Here is an 18,047-nt window from a genome sequence, read left to right as displayed (position 1 = left end):
CTTATGGGCAATTTGTTGGTTATAGTCCCAGCTGTTCTGCTGTGCTACGGTTGAAGAGCTCGATGCTTTTTCTAGGCCGTAAGTAGGATAACATACAGGTATATAAGCTGTATGCAAACCTTAACGAATACGTGAATGCCTACTTGTAATATGAAAGGACCATTCTCACACCCAACGCCTCAAATACAGAAGCCTGGTCAGCTGCCCTACACTGTAGTTAGCCCCCTGCATCATTTCTGGATGCTCCCTCCTAGTGCAGTACAATGGGGTAACAGTGGGTCATATGCAGGACCTTTGCTTATTTCTCCACATTTGTGACTTATTCCTTTTTCTGGCACTGTAAACCACGTAATCCACTGTTCTGTTGAGCCTCTTCCCCGCCATCGAGTGAGAGGTGCACATAGAAAAAAAGACATACACGCCTGCATTTTTCGATAATGTGTCGCAGCTTGTACACTGAAAATAGAGCAGGTTTTTTTTTGTTTCGTTTTTTCTCTCAGTCATTCATCAGAACGCTTCACGGCTTCGTTCTCTTCTCGTTGGCCACGTGTGCCAGCTGTTGTGATCTTTCACGTCAGGGTTAATTGATGCATGTTAAGAGTTTGAACCGCCACGACGCGCAGGAGGAAAAGCAGCAGGCTGGAGTCCCGCCGCGTCAATCATCACCCTCTCTGAAAGTATGAATGAAAGTGAAGAACCTCGCTTTATTCTAGAGATTCACTTTAAGTTCACACCAGTGGGGCAAATTATCCTGCATGATTCTTGAGAATGAAAAGAAAAAAATATTATATTATATTATCAGAGAGATTATATTATATTATATAACCAAATCGTCGTTGTGATTAAACTTCATTGCAAGTGAAGTGGACAGTGTGCAGCTTCCTAATTATATAACATGTAAAATGCGCATATTCCTTTGTCGTTCTTTAAAGTCACCAGAATGCAGGAAACAAAGTCTGTGAGTGTTTGGCAAATACGAAAGAAGGCTACGCAAGAAGGCTACGCAAGAAGGCTTTAAGTGCCTTAACCTAACCAAATAGTTTTAGTCCCTAATCCTAACCAAACTGTGACCATGTCATAACGTGTTTGTCAGCACGCTTTATTTTGAAAGTCAAACCAGATTGGATTCTTTATCTTTTGGGACGAATAAGTTTAGCTAAACGGATGCTGGCTGCAGCTTCATAGTTAGCTGAAAAATATGAGCGATGCATCTTAGCAAGAAATATGTGAATAAGCATATCGTGGAAACTATTTATTAATGACTTTAAATTCATCGGGTGGCCAAACCACTCTGCATGAATGATGATGCCGCTTATCTGTCGGGTCTATTCTCTGCTAACACGTTGATAATGTCAGCGTTGTGTTTACAGCTTGTTCTCCTGCCTCCAAGCGGCATTAAAAAAGTTTACCGATATTTTCCCTGCTTTCTAAATCCAGAGCACTTCTGATCTGGCAAACTGTCACACACCGAGGTGAGAGAGGCACCAAGCTGCTTTAATTCATCCTCTGGCACGAATTACTCTATATATCAACCAAATCTCTCTCTCACACACACTCACTCACTGCAGATCTGCCCGTGTTCCATCACTTCATTAAGCTGGCATAGTAGATTTAGTGCCAAACTTCCCCCCGCAGTTGCGCAGGGCTCCCGCTGAAGGGAATCCTGCTGCTAGATTGTTGCTACAGGTTATTTTCATCAGTTCCTCCATCCTGCTTGCGTTTATTAATAACGTAGGAGACAAACAGTCGCTACCAAGTCTCCTCGGAGGGTCTAAATTTGTCAAGAGCGTATGAGAATTTTTTCGAGCAGGAATAAGAGCCGGATGAAAGCGTGAACGAGCTTGTCACAGCGGTGACAAAGAAGCAGAATCGGCTGTCATCAGTTAATTTAGGGTGACGAATCCGCAGGTGGTCAAATCATCTGCGCCACACAGCAAAACAACACTCATTTGTTCCATGCTGGCATTTCTCCTCAGCACAAAAGGCTGTTTTTTTCCGAACAGAAAGCACATTATATATAGTATTTATCATTGCAGCTTTTAATTATTTTAACGCGCTTACTGAGAATACTGGAACAAGCAATGTATTCTTTGCTGACGGCTTTTTAATGCTGTTGAACAGACCCAGCAGGATGACTCACATCACTCTGACTTCACGTTCTTTACATTGGCCTGCATGGTCAGGCTATTTCTGAGCTGATCCGTCTTCGTATGACCAGTAGTTCACTTAAGTCTTCTAACCAGGGCTAATTACTTGTACATTTTGTGTGTTTTTTTATCAGTTCATGGAACAGCATGGAATAAATTGATCTAAAACCAGATATATATTCCAAGCTGAATGTCCTTTTATTTTTTTGTACTTTTGTGTACTTACCATTTCTCAGTAATTTCAGGTGGACTTAATTTATTCTTAAAAGGGGCTCTGTGGAACTTTAAACTAATGTTAGCCACTGTTGCTCTCTGTTAGCAGAGCGGAGAGAGGCCCTGAGACGAGGCACTCGAGAGCATGCACAAAGTCGCGACCATCAGAATGCCGCTGAAAACTCGATAAGAGTCCTTAACAAAGAAATCATCCGCAGGCTCTTAAAGACAACTGAGAGGGAGTTAAAAGTCTCATTTTTCACTTCACAACACACATGGTCACATGTTGCATAGAGCTCCTATAATCTAGTATTTGAGTAGCATTTTTTCAGTGTTTTTAAATTCAGTATAGTAGAATCAATAATGTACATTCAGATCAATTTGATGGTTTCATTTCTATGTACTTAACTTATATTTAATCTGCTTGGATATTTTAGATAGTATTAGTGTCTTAACTTAGCACTTTGTGTCCTTGAATAAAATATAAACTCCAAAATAGCATGTCAGGGCACATATCCAGAAGACAAAATAGTTTTAGTTTTTAGTTATGATTTTATTGCAAACACCAAAACCATGGCTAAATAAATCATTTAGTGACAGTGGCAGATTTACAATATTTTGTTTCAAGCAACTGATAATCTAATTGCGCACTTTACAGTCCAGACATAGATAATTAATACAATACAATCCAAATATATTCATTTATTTTATTTACGTGGGTGATATCAAGTACTACCATTCATTTGTAGTCTAAACCTACAGCTACAAAGGTAGCTCTTAATCTGCACTGCCTTAATGAGTTTGATCATGATTTATCTTCACTGTGGAAATTATTATTAGCGGTCTCAATAGAGATGCTAATTTGAAAGCTTTTGTAACGGCGCAAAGATCTCGGCTGAAATGGTGAAAACTGAACGACCATTTGGGGACCTTTGATATGCAAATGTTCAACTTTCAATATAGCGCAGCTTCTTCATTTCTGCCCCTCAGTTTTTAAATAAAGTAACACATCAGTAAATGCTGCACCCACATCTCATAATAACCTGCGACATAATCTTTGGTTTAATGTTATACTCACGAGCTCATGCTGCCGTAAGTGGCTTGTTATTAAAGAGCGCAGGTGGGGTATTTGTTTTTGCTGATTCCTGCCGCACAGGAGCTTATGTGCTCAAAGATGTCTTTATATTGGATGTTACACAAGATGTGTTATTTTTGGACTCGCCTGCATGAGGCTTATTGTCGGGAGAAATGAAATGCAATAGGAGACCTGTGGGAACCAGAGGGCTGGAAGCCAAGTTCTGAAGTCGCTGATGAGATATTTCAAAGAGTGCAATTTTTAGAGTGCAGTGTTCCCCGTCATTTGATTTGATGTGTTGATTAGCAGATACAAAGACGGACGTCAAGTTCAGAGCATCTAAGAATACCTGAGAAATGATTTTCTGTCTGTCTGTGAGTCTTTTAAAATTCCCTTATGAAGAAGGGCAGGAAACTGGATTTCATTTCTTGAGATATGTGATGGATTTGACTTTGTGACTTCTCACTAGCTCGGGGATTCTCAGGCAAAGCCCTCGGCAGGCTCTCTGTCCCATCCAGTGCAGCTGAGGGTGACCCGGCTGTCACCTTCAGAACCCCTCTTGTTCTGAGTCCCTGTTACCCTTTAAGGTCTCCAAAAGCTTTTACTAGTCTTCTCTTTTCTGCCGAAACCCATCGCTGACAAAGATTCTGTTCATTCTTGCTCTTAGCGGGCTTTTTCTTTTTGTTATAAATAGTATAAAGCAGAATGTTCAGTTCAGTTTTCCAAAGGGTTTCACTGGGAACGTAAATCCCTAACTGGAGTAGCAGTAGAAGGGACAGCTGGTTGTTGGAAAGAAGGGGGAAGCTTTCTATTAAAATATGAAGCTAACTGAACAGTATATATTCGAGGCTGTTTTCAGGACACCATTCTCCAGTATTTTGCAGACTTTGGTTAATTTAAAAGAAGTGTGCCTCTGACACAAATCTTTAAATTACAGTTTGCATAATGAGTCCCAAGAGGTAGCCATATTCATTTTTATTCAGGTCGTCGCAGCTCATCTGCGACCTGGCTGAAATGTTCAGCTCTGCCATAAAACACCGCATTTGGACTGCACTCTGCTCAACTTGGAAAAAGAAAAGCCAAGGGACAAGCACAGTTAAGTGACCCAAATTACAGATATAATTCATCAAGATTTGTCACCCTCCACATTTAACATCTGATCCACGCCCATTTCCAATGCCAGTAAAGCTTCCCCCTTAAATTTGAAAAAAAAAAAAAAAAAAAAACACTAGCCAGCTAGCTTGTCTAACAGATAAAGTAGCAAATGTTCTTTTAGGATGTATAGCTTTCCCTTGTTTCCATATCTTCTTACAGTAATGTGAATGACATCAGTGACATAACTCATATTATGTCACTTCTTGACTCCTGGTCACACACAGGATGTGTCTCTGGAGGTAAGGTCCAGTGTCTGACCCATCCAACCACTCTGGCCATCCCCGGCTCATTCTCGTCTTGCTCTTTGTATTACTGTGGCTGAGAGGGGCTGCTTCAAGAAGTAACACTACAGCCATATCTACAATATGAAATTTGAAGTGCAGGGCCGCTGACCAGGCTGCTGTGTCTGTGTGTGAGAGATGAGAGTGGTATCAATGTTCTTATCAAACTCTTAAGCGTATTTTGCAAAATGACAACCTTCTGCGTTCCTTCCATTTTTATTTGAGTCTTGTCAGGGTGAAATCATCAACACCTAAAACGAAACCAGGCCACAATCTTCTCATATATTAGTTCTAACATGGAGAAAGACCTTTTTATCCCATCACAAACACTCCCTACATGCTCAAACGGGGAAGTCTCTATATTTAGCAGGCTAACTTGGTAACAGTCTGTGTCCTGCTGCGGGGCGTCTTTCAAACCGATTCTTCGCTTTGTGAGCGTCCCTGCTTCAAAGGGAGATACACCTTCCTGTGCAGCGGCACATCTTGCTTTGGTCATTCATAACACCCGCTGCAGTAACAATGCGCTGCCATGTGCAGGAGTTTGGATCAGAGACCTCAGAGGATCCTCACTCCCTCTCTGGGGTTTCTCCTTCCAGCATTCTTCACCTCTGCTGGAGATTCACCACAGAACTCAAAATATGCGGAGTGAAAGGACAAAAAGGAGAAAATTGAAAACACAGTGTGTGTCGCAAATAATGGATTCATTCAATCACGAAAATGTTCACACAAATGGATTATATACACGTTGCAGAGATTATCCTGCTTACCTCTGATGTGTCGCTAACAATGAGCCCCATAAAAGAATAGTAGCCCGCACATTTTTTTATCTGCTGTAGTGAATATGAACAACGACAAAGAAACCCGTTGTTTGCAACTCCTCATCTGACTGATCGCTGTGAATGGAAGCAATTCATATTTTAAGTCGAGACGTACAGAGCAGTATCTGCAGTGGCCGTGTTCTCCATGTGATATGCCCATTAAAGGCTTTAAATGTGAAACAAGATCGACGGGAAATTGGAATTAGCAGCAATTTAACACAGCAGATCGCAGTTCAGATTATACTCCCGGGGAGGTTTTCACTGAAATCTGTTTTTAACTCTCCAGAGTCTGAAGTAAATCTCGATCAGTCAACCTTTGCTTCTGCAAATTTAGAAGGTTCAAGCATTTAGTCAGGGCACAGACCATCATAGACGAACGTGACTCCTGTGACCACTGAGAGATCCAACGGTCACAAACAAAAGCGCTGATGTTTGTTTGCGTACCAAAAATGTAAAGAAAGAAATGTTAACAATTTTCTTATTGAACATATGTAACTTGTCAGTTCGCTCTAACGTTTTTCTTCTGTTGTCTCTTTACAGTCAATGTCTGGATAATGAGAGGGTTGTCAGGTAAGCCCATACGTCGATCCATCCATCCATCTATCCATCCATCCACCCACCCATCCATCCATCCATCCATCCACCCATCCATCCATCCATCCATCCATCCATCCATCCATCCATCCATCCATCCATCCATCCATCCATCCATCCATCCACCCATCCATCCATCCATCCATCCACCCATCCATCCATCCATCCATCCATCCATCCATCCATCCATCCATCCATCCACCCATCCACCCACCCACCCATCCATCCATCCACCCATCCATCCACCCATCCATCCATCCATCCATCCATCCACCCATCCACCCACCCACCCATCCATCCATCCATGCATCCATCCATCCATCCACCCACCCATCCATCCATCCATCCATCCATCCACCCATCCATCCACCCATCCATCCATCCATCCATCCATCCATCCATCCACCCATCCACCCACCCATCCATCCATCCATCCATCCATTCAACATCTAATAAGATGAAACCGAATCAGTCTCTGAGGAAAACTCATTATTGCAGAGAAATAGCTACAACAAGAAACAGCAGAGAAAGGGAAGATTGTGGTATTGAGACATATTGAAACTGACATTTAGACTGTTCCAATAACATGGTGGGTAAAAATGAAACTCTTGATGGTAAGTATGAAAAAAAAAGAGAAAAAAGATATATATTACGGCTTTATGACAGAGCATAATGAAAAAAAGTCAAATGTCAAAGTATTGCGTGCGGTAAGCTTAAACAGCTCATAAATAATACAAGAACACAAACCAAACAACCAGGAACATCCATCTTTGTCATGTTTCATTCGGGTCACTATATCAGAGGCAACACACACGACGCAGGGTACATGACCTATAAATGCTGTGCTCTTTTCCTCTGCGTGTCCCCTCAGCCGCTGACAGTTTCAACATAGAGCCCACTCCCCCCCAGCCCAAGAAACCCTGCAATGAGTCCCGTCTGCAGTGGGAGGTGGAGGTCTGTGGAGAGGACTTCAAGCGGGACATGGGTCACATAGATCCACAGAACTGGTGTAACCTCACACACTTTATAAGGTATGACCACAGAACCCTATATAAACTGTGTCTAAATAACAGCTTTGTAAATGTTAAAGATCCAGGGGGAAGGAACAGGACTGGTGGAGATAGATCAGGAGGTTTTAACAGGAACATTCAGATAGAACTGCAGTGGGACATGCTGCTTGACAATGAAACATCTTGGTTTGTTTTAGGTGACAAGACGACTTGGTTATGTACACAAAACATTGTGGTTTGGGTTAAAATAAGTACGCTTCCTTAGGAAGTCCTCAGTTGATTTAGAGCTTCACACGGGACATGAACAACGTTGTCCTGGGTGAAAGTGCTGTTTGTTTTACCCATCCATTTAGCCCGTGCGTCTTCCTACGCGGACTTTGTCGCTCATATACTACTCTGCCTGACTTCCTCATTTGCTGTCGTAGTATAATAAACTGACCATGGGCCATAATAAACTGCTTGCGGGTCGACCTATAGGGTTGTTTTCTGTTAAGGATGATCTGTTGTCGGCCATGACAGCTCATTGGGCCGTATATTGCACGGTATTTAGTTTTTAAAGGTTGAGTGTACAATGAATTGAAAATAATAGTTGGTCTGAGATGCTCATGTCTTCTCCACTTGTTTTCTGTAAAGCCACATAAGGTGGTCCAGGTGGTGCTTACATAATCATGAGGCAATAATAAAACTGTGCAACACCTGTCAGGCTTTATGTTGCACGGCACAATAAATCTGTTGAAAAACTGATGGAAATACATGCAGATGAACCTTCTGGATATAAAGATACAATTATTCACAGCTTAGTGTTTTAAGCCTTGTTGTTTACCTGTATGGTTCCTGTTTGAGCTCTGCAGACAGCCTCACCTGGTTCACTGTTGATCCCAAACAAAAAGTCTGATGCTCCAAAGTTATACGTCGGAGACAAATCAGTGGGTGCATAACGAGTGTAGGTATCTGTTCGGAGCATAAGATGTGTTAGTATTTGAAAAATGTCTTTAAATTCATTTATACCCCTACTACATCCTGCATAGGTATGCATTTATCTACATAACATGTAGCAGAGGCATTCATTCAGACACACACACCCACACACAGCATCAGTTCAGCTGTAATTGCATTCTGAGGCATTTATCAGTGCCTAACCTGATTTTCTATGTTCTCCAAACGGATTATCAGCAGCATCATACATTCTTCTTTGTGTCCTTGAGGGTATTTCAACAACAGCAAGTACTGTTTGGCTGGTTTTTCAAATTTTGTTCTGCACCATTAAATGGTTTCCTTATTATTCAGACTCCAACAGAGAGAAGCATCCTTTCCCCTTCAGAGGGAGCTCATAAATTAGGTAATCAGGGAACTACGCTGGAGGCCGCTTTTACGAGGAAGTGCAGACAAGATTTGTCATTTTGTACGACCAGAAGAAAGGCGTGAAGGATAGAAGACATCTGGACGTCTGGCTTTGTTATCTTTAATACTCCTCTTCTCTCAAGTATAGTTGTCTTCCTGTCTGAGTGCTCTATATTTGTAGTTTTACAAGTTGTCAGTCCTTCACATAGATCGCTATGAAGACTGTAATCCATCTCAGCCTCCTGCAGCTGGGTGGATGGACACAGTTGGAGGTTTGCTTCTCAAAACCAGAGCTGTGTCGGAGCCCTGACCACCCATCTCTTTCTGTCTTTATCCAGATTTTCATCTCATTCCGTCCACTCACCTTTGGCCTCTCACGGTTTTTTTCTTTAAGAGCGCAGCCAGAAGGCGAGGGGGGAAGGAGCCGGGAGACTGGTGTCTTGTGCAATAACGTTCTCACGGGAGAGTCAAATCGACGTCAAAATAGTGATTGAGTCACAGATTTTTGGAAAGAATTCAGAGATTCTGAGAACCAACAGCTTCATCCATCAATTCTTTTTTACTAATGTTTCTTTCCAGGAAAGTCTGTCAGAGCTTCATGCTGTTTTCCAGTAACAGTGTTTTACACATAAACAGTTTTGCACACTCACAAACAGATTTATTTCGGTGATTATGAGAAAGGTGAAATGTAAGCTTAATTGACGCCTTTCAGAAAGAATTAACCCATCTAGACAGTTATCATCCCATTGCAGTTTCCATTTAGCTTTATTCAGCATTTTAGCATCTTTCAGCTCATTGTTTCTGATTGTTGGAATCGCAACATAACCAAATTTTACCAGATTTGGGGACAAGCTGGTTGACATAGTGGAAGATTCAGGCGCTAAAGAACTTGACATATCCAACAGGAGATGGTGGAGACCAAAAACGGAGCTAAAAGAGTAAATTTTGGACCAACATTCATCAGTTGGACACACTCCAAATGAGTGGTGTGTTAAAGCTAGAGTCTAGTTCCCCGGAGTGGCCCATCAAACAGTTAAATGCAGATTTAGCTACAAAAAATGAAATATGAATGGAATTTTTTAAAGCTCTGTGAGAAAGGAGGTATGAAAAAAAGATTGCCAGTTCTCTTACTACTTTCAGCCATCCCTCTCTTTCAGTTCTTTTCTCTCGTAACAGAACACAGAGGCAGCCAAAATAAATAAGTCCTTCAGAAGCACATCAGAACAGCTGCCAGGGATTTTCAATTACACATTAAACACTGACCTGAATTTATGTTCTCTCTCTGAGAACAGAAATTTATATGTAGCTGGTTCAACAGTGGTTCTTCCACCGTGGCTGTATAGAAGTGTGTCAGGCGTTTACACTATAGAGCTGAAGTCACGAGCCATTTGTGTTAAAATTCATTAAAAAAAAAAATCCAAGGTCTTTTCTGATTTTTGACTCACTGGGTCTGAAGTTATTTGGCTCATGTCAAGATTAATCCGACTGGGGTCCAAATGATGTCGAACAGTTCTGCTGGCTGCACTACGTGTCACAACCCTGTGGGATGAGTGGATTTCACAGTTCATTTCCTACTAGGGAAATGTATTCAAACCTGCCGAAATGAAAATAAAAATGAAAATGAACTAGAATGATCCTGATAGATAGATAGATAGATGATAATAAAGTGAAGATAGGTGAAACCGTTTCAGGCGGTTCGATCGCGTGCTTCTCAGCCGCTGTGATGTTGGACTTTCACTTTGAGAAGCGCAGAGTCGTGTCTTCTTTTTTCTTTCCCGCTGCTTTGAAGGAAACAGCATAACACAAGACTGTCCCACCAGGCCTATAAATAGTTTGATCCTTTCAAGTGCTGTTTTGGTCTACCTGAAGAGCAGGAAGGGTGGTGTAGTGTCCGGACTCTGTTTTCCACATTTTGTTCATACTACTGCTCCTGCATTAGCAGCACGACTCATTTAAAACGGAAGGATATGGAGAGGGGGGATTTTTTTAAAGGATCTTAATGAAAATCTGATCCGCCAGTGATGCCTGACAAAACAAACGTGACTGACAGATGAAAGATCAGAAGAGACACAAGAATAAAGAGTGTTTCATGTAGTGGCACTTACAGCGTGACTTGCTTATAAAGAACTCTGCCAGCACCAGGCCACATTTTCATGAGAGAAATGATTCCCGTGGGTGTTCAAAATTGATTTACATGCAGCAAGTGTGGATAATACACTGCAAAAACTCAAAATCTTACTAAGTATACTCGTCTAAATTATAATTAAATATCTATCTACGTTTAATATAAGACATAATCAGTTGAAAAAATAGCATTTCAGTGGCAATTTTATAATTTTTTTGCACTTATTACAAGCAGACAACACCTCGTTTTCATCATTTCTAAAACTTAATTTTGAAGTGGCATTTTATCCAGTGCACAGGACTTTCTCAGCAGTGGTTTACTCTGGAGCCTGGGAGAAGGTGATAAGGAGGCGAGAGGGAGAGGAAGGGAAAGAGCCAGAGAGTGGTGAGAGGGCTCTAGCTCGTAGAGGCGAGGGGCCTCGTGTTTAAACAAGCAGTGACCCCTGCAAAGCTTCCTCCATTTGACAAATGAGCCGTGCCTCTCTGCAGTGATAGCTGCTGGCCAAACACCCGGCCAGCGGGACTGTTATTGTTCGAAATGAGTCTGTTGGAGCTTGTTGGTACACATAATAAAGGGTAAAGAGACACCACTAAGACACTGTGTGTGTGTGTGTGTGTGTGTGTGTGTGTGTGTGAATTTACACTTCATTCAGTCATTTACCTTTAATAGCATTATGGTTTTCTGCCCTGAGCGGTTTACAGCTCCAGGAGCAGCACCTTAATGTTATCACACAGAAACAGGACAGTTGTGTTGGTCTGTCTTGAACATTTAAAATTCGCTGTCTGGAATTACAGTGAGTCCCTGTACGGACCAGGTGCTGCTCTAAAGTCATCAGAGCTTTTCCCTACTGCTGCTAATGACAACTAATGGGCAATTTAGATGAGCAAGCACCATTTTCAGTGCATTATGTAGTCCACGCAACTGGCAGGAGACTGCGAGCCAGGCAGCCATGGAGGGAGAGGATGGCTAATGGTTTAAATAACTTGACTTGACAGTGCTGTGCATATTGCCTGGTTAGGCTTACGCACATAAATGGCTTAGTTAGAGTGAGAAAAAGATAATATTTTGTCTTAAATATCTGGTTTGGTCACTACATAATATTAAATAATTTCCCCCTGGGATTATTAAAGTATTTCTGATTCTGATTCTGATTCTGATACAAACATGGCTGGAAATTGTCCTGAGGTCTCTCGTGGTTCCAAGCCAACAGATGTTGAAACACAGTCTTGAACAGCGGTCATTGGCATGGCAGCCTTCCACACGGTCCGAGTCAGGGCAGAAACATCTAATGTCAACAAGATACAACACGTTTTGTAGATGTGTCAATATGGCACATCTACAAATGTGAAGCAGTGTAGCAGCTAGACATTAGCTGTAAGCTAGCTAGCAACAAACAAACTTTCCAAGTCAGTGGGAGTGTTTCCGTGTGTGTTTTCAGCTCAGCCTCTGACTGATCACAGAACTCACCAGTAACTCCAGTTCTTTGCGTATTTTTCGCTCAGGTCCGTCCGTTTATGTGGCGGATTTATAACGCCTGAGATACAAGTTGGAACAAAAGGTGCTTTTGCATCCAGCTGTCTGCTTGTGTACGTTGAAGTTATGCCAAAGAACAGGAAAAGTCACAAATGAGTTCTTACATTTGGCCGAGTGGAAAACTGCAATGCATTAAATTTCACATCTAATCCTGCATCACCCTGGCTTTGTTTGCAGTCATGCCACCTCTAAAAATGGGCTCACGTTCTCTGCAACAACACAGAGTCAGACTCAAGTCTCTGTAGTGACTTAAAAATACTTTGGAGGACAGCAGAAAATGCAGAGAGAAGAGAAAGAGAAAAAAGAGAGAGTCAGCAGCATCAATATTAAGTTCCAACTTCCAGCATCAGTGCAGTTACTCAATGAAAAACACGAGGAGAACATGAGTATTACAGTGTGTATAGTATTGATTAACAGAAGCAGCATAATTCCAGTGTTTTCTCCCATTAGGTTTCAGGCTAAAGTGAAACAGTTTGGAAAATAGACTTTTGCTTTCTTGCTTAGAGTTAAAGAATGATACAAGTCTCCTGTTTGAACAGACAGCCGCTGGATGGCTTATAAAGGGCAAGTCAGAGTGCCGTGCTCTGTTTAAAGAGAATTAAATCTGCCACCTAGCACCTTCAATAGCTCACTAATTAACATGGAATATATGGCTTGTTTAATCTGCACAAAAGCCGAAATGTCAAAATGACAATTTCTGGTGTTGCACGCTTGAACTATTTCTTTGCCGGGAGCACGAGACTCATTAGAGGCTTCACATTTACGTCTCAGCGGGAAAGTGAATAACTGTATTTCTGAAAATGTTGAACCATTATAAGTTCTCGCTTAACATTCATATTTAGTCTTGCTCATATGAAACAAAGTGTACGAAAAGGGGGAAAAAAAATCAGATTTACTCTTTGGCAGAGTCGTTAGACCCAGGAGACAAACAAACAACAAACAGCCTTTCATACGTTGTGCGTCTCTTGTGTGCTGCAGATGTAGAATAGATGCCATTTAAATATGCACCAGTCTTGGTATCCATCTTCTATAAAAGGTTTAACTGGAGCTGCGTCAGATAACCCCAATCTTTAGGCGAACAGTTTTCCAGCCATTAAACGGATGTGTCGTCTGTGTTATGTTGTCTTCAGAGCTGCAAACCCCAGATCAGTTCCATCAGTGTGGGTTTCAGTGGAAGCTTCCACGTCTCGGGGGTCTGAGTTATGGAAAATCATTCTGAGGAAAAACATTTTCTTCTTGTCGGCATTAAAATGCTCAAATGAGATACTAAACACTGGCTCAGAAGATGAGCGTTAGTGCAAAGCTATCTGTATATCCAAAACCCCTATTACGTGTGCAAATCTGCTCTTTGTATGCATCATATATGTGCTGTATATGAGTTTGTGAGTGTGGTTACTTTATGTTCAACTGTGAACATGGTCAAACTTTTTTTTATCCTCTGAGTTATCCTCTGATTATTGTGTGGGTGGCAGTTTGAAAACCTGTAAGCTGTGGTGTTTTACATCTGGAAAATAACTTTATTCTTTTATTCCCTCCAGTCCTGCATGCTATGTTTTGATCGCTTCTGCCCGAAAGCTCAGTCACATATATTTTTTATTCCCCCTTCCGTCCTTTCATATTCCTCAGTATTCTCTCTGCTGCCGTTTTCTCATTTCAGCAGCGGCATATAGCGTTTGATCTGTCGGCACTGAAAGATCCTTACTCAGCTTACGATTTTGTTTGATGGAAAACGCCATTAACTTGGAGCCCTTAAAATATGAAGTCGATGGCCTATATTAAGATTGCTTTCTCATATTCCCTACATCTTAACCCATTCATCTAAATAGTGCTAAACTTTCTCAAGAGTCATTCAGTTTCCACGTGAATATGAGCTTCTGCTGGTTTTTATAATAAACTACTGCCGGGTTCAGATTCGACAGGAAGCTTTCCTCAGCAAAACACTTTTCTTATCACTGGGGTGTTGCCTCTATTCCCAGCACTATATCTCTATATACAGCATCCACACAATATAGATATAAATATATATCCCCTACAATCAGCATGGTTTATATGAGTTGCAGCACTTTGGCATAGGGCTTCAAGACAATGGCTGCAGCTTGACGTCAGAGCCTCAGTTAATGTATGAGATGTCGGTTTCTGTTTTCTATTCGAAGTTAGAGACTGATGTCAAAACTGATGTTAACATGTTCGTTTTATATAAGTCATAAAACAAAGCAGCAATAAAGCAATACAGCCTTACCGTCTGATTAGTGGATGTTTTGTAGGTGGTAACTTAATTGATCATAATTTTGTTTGTGCGTGTAAGTATAAAAACTTAAAGGTGCAATACGTAAGATTTGGCCACCTTGAATTTATACTCCCAAAAGCTAGGGGCAGCGTATCACCACAATATCTGCAAACTGTTGCTAAGTCCATTCTTTTTAAAAATCCATGACTGTAGCTACTGTTGGCTCGTCTACCAGGGGGGAGTGTTGGTGTATTGCATTGCTAGCACAGGTGCTTTGAACCCCTGGGAGAAAGAGTCTTTTAGGCCAGGCTAGCTGGTTAGCATGCTAACTTAGACATGTCTTACACACCACATGAATGTCTTTGAACTAAAACTGTTAGATATTGCATCTTGAAACTAGAATTACATATTCAAAGTAAGGTAGTATATGACAGTGCCTTACAAATACAACGCAAATACAACAGTACCTTACATCAAGTCTTTATTGTCTTAAAAACTACAGTTATTGTTGTGATTATCATTATGAGAAATGTTTGTCATTATTACTATATTTAAAACTCAGATGGTTATAAACAAGGACGCCAGTTAGTGTTGAAAGTGGTAGGGACTCAAAAGATAATGTAAAAATAAAAAGTCAGCCGATGTGATAGGTAGATTTGATGAGTTGTGATGTAATTACAGTATGGATACATAACATTACATTTGCAGATGTTTTTCCTGCATATGTTGTAGGCAGTATATATCAGATATACATACATTTCCTCATTATATTTGGAGCCGATGAGAGCGTAAATAGAGACAATATGACAACTGCTCATTTCACAGTTCTGCTGGTGAATATCAATGACTCCTCAGTGTCATGGGGAAAAATCTGGACGTGGAGGATTGAGAATTCAGGATGGAGAAAGAGGGATTAGGGCTGGCTGAATGAGTTGATCAAAGCAAAGCTCTAAGCCTGGAAAGCTCTGTGAAGGACCTGAACAGCAGTGAACGCCTCTTGAAAGAGACGAGAGTAGTGGGCCAAAAAGGAAAAGGAGGTATATCCCCAGTCACAATGATGGATTACTTTCCAAACCTCTGATGCTTTGATTAATACTATATTAACTGTAGTGGGGTATTAATGGTTTTCGTGCCCTTCAGAGAACCTGGTGTATTAATAGGTCATTTTGAGTTTTAATACATGGAAACTGTCCACCTGCACTACTACATGCATTTCATACCTTGAACTGTGTCCATTTTTGCTATGGTATGCTTAAAAAAGCAATTTAAGTACAAAACTGATGAGATCAAAAGTCAGAGATCTACACACTTGACCCCCTGGGATTTTTATTTAACCTTTCTCTTCTTCTCTCCTCAGTGAGTACCACATCTTCACACTCTGCACAGAGGCAAAGTCCCAAATCGTGCACTGCTACTGGCCCAACCCGCTGGTGGAGAGTTACATCATCCGCATACACAAGCACTTTTTCTCCAACTGCACCATCGAGCAAGTGGTATGGGTGGACCCGCCGGACGACACGCTAACCATCCTTATCCTCATCCCTGTTTTCCTCACACTGGCCATGATAGCCCTGGTGGTTTGGTGCAGCAAGAGGAGCGATATCCTGGCTTAGCAGTGGAGGGAGATGGAATAGGATGGAGAAGAGCATAAGGAGGACTGAGTTTAAGATCCCAAACTATACTGTACAAAAGACTGCTCAGAGGCTTTTGGAGGTTGCTTCAGTTGGTCAGATTTACCCCACAAGCGGTGCTGCAAACCACATAAACCTCCTGTGGATGTGTGGAAAGTAGTGCCTGGTTGTACAAAGTTGTACTTTCTTTAATATTTTAACATATTATTATCATTTTTCATATTTCTGACACTGACCTACTATCATTCAACATTTTCAACTCCTAAAATTGTCTTTTTTTTTAGAAGAGAATTTGACCGTGTGCTAATGCGTATTTGCTTTCTTGCACAGTTAATATGAAGCTGGAGTCAGACGATGTTAAGCTTAGCCTAGCATTAAGACCGGAAACGTGGGGAAACAACTAACCTGGCTCCTTCCAAGTGTAAAACCAAGTTGTGGACCAGTAGTTATGTGCAGTACTTCCTGGAGACATTAAGGAAGTAACTGGACCTGACCCAGAAATAGTATGACACCTAACTTCCTGTAAACGTGTTGCTTTGACACTTTGGTTCTTCTACTAAATAAACACACAGTTGGTGTCATTGATGAGCTATAGTTGCTAGCAGGCCTCAGTGGACTTTGTTATGTTTGGACAAATCCATGCTAACTGTTTACCCTTGTTCCCCATGTTTAAGCTAAGCTACGCTTAGCTTCCCATTTAACTAAAGAAAGCATATAAGCACATTTCATTAATTGTCAAACTATTCCCTCAAGACACAGAAGATTTTAGTTATTACTTGACGTCAAAGCTTATTGGGTAACTTGACCAGCGGGACAATTGACCAAATCTCACTGCATTCTTCAAAGCTCATGGATCCTGAACCGTTGAACTCTGAGATTCTTGTCGGAGCACTGTATTGTTGCTGAAGGCCAAAGTGCCCACCGAGCATCGGAGGCAGTTACTGAACGCTTAACTGGTGGGAATGTGACACCATGTTTCAGATACTTTAACATGACACTGTATGAAGGCATGGATACAAAAAGAAGCCAAATGTGGACCCATTATTAATTCTGTGAGTTTTCTTTTACTGTTGAGTCACTCAATGGACTGTCACCACTGGAAAGGATACACTGGTGTGCAACCCAAAGACAAAGCAACACTATGATTCATATATTTCTGGACTTGAGTTTCTTGTGTGACTACCTGAGCCTCAACGGACTGTTTTATAACAGTGTAACTTATCAGATACTGTTGGATAAAATGTTGTTAATACTCACAAAGAGGGGGATCTCAATGGAATCAAAGAATATGAACTGACATTGAGACCTCAGACATGTACAGTTATGCTCTCTGTCCGTGCCGTCTACTGTATCTGCATCGCCTCTCCAGTATTACCAGACACTGATGCTTTGAAGTGAATTCCTTTGGGGAAAGGCTTGATTTAATGTACGCACTTCATTGGTTCTTTGAACCGCAGTCCTCACCAGCCACAAGGCAAACTAAACCAAGCACTGCTTTTTTTATTTTCCTTCCAAAGCATAAGGCATCAAAGTCTGTTTGTCAGCTCCCACCTGCACACTTTTGTCATGGAAACTCGTCAGCAAAAGTACGTTGATTAAATCTCTCTTAAAATAAAAGGTTGCTCTCCTTTTTTTCATGAACAAAGCATGTACACACAAAGTAAACACAGACACTCAGTTCTTCTACTTTAGCTCATATCCATGAGTCAGTGTAAATGGATGTTTAGCATTTTCTTTCATGACCGATGTAACAAAAGGTGTATTTTTTTATTTAATAAAATGACAACATTGGCAACACATTGCACCATAACACCAGTGAGAATATGACAGATTGTAAGAAATCTTAACCCCTCAAAACTCTTATTTCAAATGCTTTCTACATCATTTCAAAATCACA

General features: G+C 41.2%; 1 protein-coding gene across 1 annotated transcript in view; it reads left to right on the top strand.

Moving 5' to 3' along the window:
- The window catches only part of LOC115570383 (receptor activity-modifying protein 3), a 34,488-nt gene extending 16,721 nt beyond the window's left edge, over window positions 1-17,767 (top strand). The window contains exons 2-4 of the mRNA XM_030398925.1: window positions 6,230-6,259; window positions 7,155-7,314; window positions 15,877-17,767. Coding sequence (XP_030254785.1) covers window positions 6,230-6,259; window positions 7,155-7,314; window positions 15,877-16,132 — 446 coding nt within the window. The 3' untranslated portion in view covers window positions 16,133-17,767. The remainder of the gene's footprint in view (window positions 1-6,229; window positions 6,260-7,154; window positions 7,315-15,876) is intronic.
- The last annotated feature ends 280 nt before the right edge of the window (window positions 17,768-18,047 follow it).

This window comes from Sparus aurata, chromosome 19 (assembly GCF_900880675.1).
Source record: "Sparus aurata chromosome 19, fSpaAur1.1, whole genome shotgun sequence".
Lineage (NCBI taxonomy): Eukaryota > Metazoa > Chordata > Actinopteri > Spariformes > Sparidae > Sparus > Sparus aurata.
The sequence above is the reverse complement of the archived record's forward strand: the minus strand, read 5'-3'. Positions and strand labels throughout refer to the sequence as shown.